Source organism: Olea europaea, unplaced genomic scaffold (assembly GCF_002742605.1).
Source record: "Olea europaea var. sylvestris unplaced genomic scaffold, O_europaea_v1 scaffold12825, whole genome shotgun sequence".
NCBI lineage: Eukaryota > Viridiplantae > Streptophyta > Magnoliopsida > Lamiales > Oleaceae > Olea > Olea europaea.
In genome coordinates, this window is record NW_019230281.1 from 1 (window position 1) to 3192 (window position 3192).

Here is a 3192-nt window from a genome sequence, read left to right on the forward strand (position 1 = left end):
AAAAAACTACGGAACGTTAGGTTATATGCTTGGCAGTTATGTAAGGGGAAATTACAGACGCGAAGCGAACACAACAATAACATACAAATACTACAATAATATACCCAAGATATATTTAAACTTATGTGGACGAAAGAACAAAACGATGGACAAAAATTCTTCAATTTTCAGGACAGGCTTTGCCTTGGCCTCCCAGCTTGTTACCTGGCCTGTCGCAAAGAAAACTCTATCAGCTACAAGCAAAGGCTGATCCTCTGCTCCTCCCTCTCCTCCCCAGCTATCATTGCTGACAAGGTAAGATCCCTCTCAGCTAAACATCTTTTATACGGCATAAAGCCCTTCTTGCATCCCATTGTGTTTGTTCTAGCTTTCGTACTAATTCTGGAGTAAAGTGAGCCCGCTTCCCTTGATTCCTTTCCTTCCCTTTCGATGGAAAGATTGCTACTCTGAGACTCTACTTCCCCATTCTTATCTCCAACAAGAGATGCACTACCTATATCCGTGTTTAAACCTAATAAAAATCCATCCTTCCCACCATATTTCTCCTCTTCCCTTCTATCAAATGATTGACGAACCTTGATTGGGATTGGATTAAGAATCTGTGAAGGTGCGTGTGCTGCATAGCCACAAAGGGAAGCCTCTGCATGGTTCGATTCATTGTCCATTGACTCAATGTAATGGAATGGCTCGGGTAATCTGTGAGATGTGCCACTTGATGTCCATTCAGAATGACTCGACGAAGAACTCAGAAGCACAACATTCCATGGCAGTGCCTGGTAACATGCACCATCATTTCTGTCTAGTTCCTGCATTTTGCAAGTCTCAGTTGGATAAGATGGTCCCTGAGGATCAGTAACTAGAAATGTCTTGCCAAACAGCTTCAAACACTGCGTGGCTGATCCAGTTGATTCTTCCTTAACCAAAGCATTATCTTCGTATGGCAGCTCCAATTTCTGGACAACCAAATATAATATTGTTGTTAACAACAAATCAATTCAGATGCGTCAAAATTATTATAAAATTAGTAAAGTAAGTACCGAAGGAGTTTGTTCCTCTGTACTTGAATGAACATATTCTTGGCTAGGAGAAGATTTGGATTCGGCTGGCAAAAAGTTAGCTGCTTCGGAACTAAAAAAGGCACCACCATTGACAGCAGCAGATGAAATTGGTGAGGGGCTTTCGTTAGACATATCAGAATCCATAGTAGCATCCAAACCAGTTGCAGACAATACCGATGTCGGAGATTGGTTTTCCTGCTCTGAGGAAGAGAGATTGGGGGATGCAGAACTTGACGGTTTCTCGAGCGCTGAGATTACATTTTTGATGGGAGAAACCTGCTTACGAGGATATGGGTGCATTGGCTTCCTTTTGGGCCTAGGAGGAGGAATATCAATTGGTTTCACAGAGCAGGCATCACCACTATTAGACTCGCGAACAACCTAAGCAGAAAGACACATCCAAGCTTTAATATTCAATGGTTTAAAAAAGTTAAAACCTCACACAAGTCTGCACGCCTTGGAGTCGCAAGATATAATGGGTGATAATCATACTGGAATAAGAGCAGTAAAAACCTTGGAGAAAAACTTTTGCGCGTGGCTTCGAATTTGCACTGCAGTTTTTGTGCCCACATGCTCTGATAAAATCAGAATCTCTTTTAAATAAATCGAAGACTATATTAAGTTACTCAAGAAAACATTCATGTACCGAATAACCACCTTCTATTTTTCTCCATGCTCGACCGTAAAGTTTTAATGCCTCGAGAAACTTTTTATGCTCTTCTTCGGTCCATCTTTCTCTTTGTTTAGTGATTGTGTATGGTTTCCTGACCTATTCACAACAAAATAAATAGAAGCAAGATAAGTTGAGGTTACCAAAAAGTTCTCCATGACATCAATAAATAGTGGGGGGGCATACAAACCTTTGAAGCAAAGTCATCCTCAGGAGTCAACTGCTCTTTGAACATGATACCCTTAATGGAAGGCATACCGATTTTCAGAGAAATTTGTTTGCTTGTAGGCAGGATAATATCTGATCCTGATCCAGTGCCTTCACTTTGACCCTACAGAAAAGAAAGTGGGTGTAAAGCATACAATATCAAGAAGTAAACTCGAGAAAGAAAATTTCTCAAACAGGTAACTTCATTAATTTTAATATATGTCAAGGACTCCAATTCTTCAGCACAAATATTGTAATTATAGAAGCATTCCTCACAGAGGCACTATCAGCTTTCCAAACTTCTTTTTGCCATTTAATGGAAAACTTTGTGAGCAGTATTTGTCATTACCAATAACTATTTAATAAGAAGAGGTTTAAAGCTCGATATATCTTCAACTGCATCGACCAGTCATATACTTGACGTTCCATTACTGACATAGATTCGACAAGCTTTCCGAGTCCCATACGGGCGGCATGGTGAGCCCAAGTTACGACAGCTCGAGATGAAGGGGGTCAATTTTATTGTAGAGCCGTATGCTACGCACAAAAGATAATGCCCTGTTGGATAATTTATAGAATCTCCATTACTAATCCTTTGCATATCTTGGTTTTCCTAACCATCCACTCATTTTTGTTAACCTTCCATTATGGAAATAGAATAATATTTAATGGATGAAAATGAGAAAATTTATAACCCTGAGCCAGGCAGTAACATTATTTTACTTTCTATTCGACTAAGAAAAAGACCACTCCCTGCGATAGATCTGCCTTAAGGGGGGATACATACTCTATTCTCGTAAGATGATACACACTAGCTAACAGTCCGCCAGGGGCTTCATTCGATAAGGCAAGTGGCTTCGCTCCTTCTCGAAGACCGGATTGCACTACACCGCTAGCCTTATGGAATACAGCCATCGGAATATCTGCTTTTTGAGTACCTTGAGCAAGTTCAGTAGCCGAAACATGGAAAATACTGACTTTTTCTCTTCTGCTCACAAATAACACAAGATTCAAAACAACCATAAATTTTACAATAAACATGGCATCAAACTTGACAGTCATACAGGGTGTTCAAATATTTGTGCCTAAAGAAAGGTATTAATCATTACCTAAAAAGTAATTTCTTAGAATCAACAAAACTTACATAATAAATAGATCTTTCATAGATATCTCAATAAACTCAATAGCAAATCAATAGACTTCAATTAGATTACACTTCAGCGTACAGACATAGGTAGATTGAGCATTCACCTGTGA

The 3192-nt window shown here is 39.4% G+C and overlaps 1 protein-coding gene across 1 annotated transcript; it reads right to left on the bottom strand.

The window, feature by feature from the left end:
- LOC111374744 lies at positions 1 to 2053 on the bottom strand. Its single transcript, XM_022997481.1, has 5 exons — positions 1919 to 2053; positions 1716 to 1827; positions 1572 to 1633; positions 1038 to 1439; positions 1 to 953 (listed from the first exon to the last, which is right to left on the bottom strand). The coding sequence occupies exons 1-5, from the start codon at positions 1982 to 1984 to the stop codon at positions 234 to 236; spliced, it is 1362 nt and encodes a 453-aa protein (XP_022853249.1). The 5' UTR covers positions 1985 to 2053; the 3' UTR covers positions 1 to 233.
- Between the last annotated feature and the right edge of the window lie 1139 nt (positions 2054 to 3192).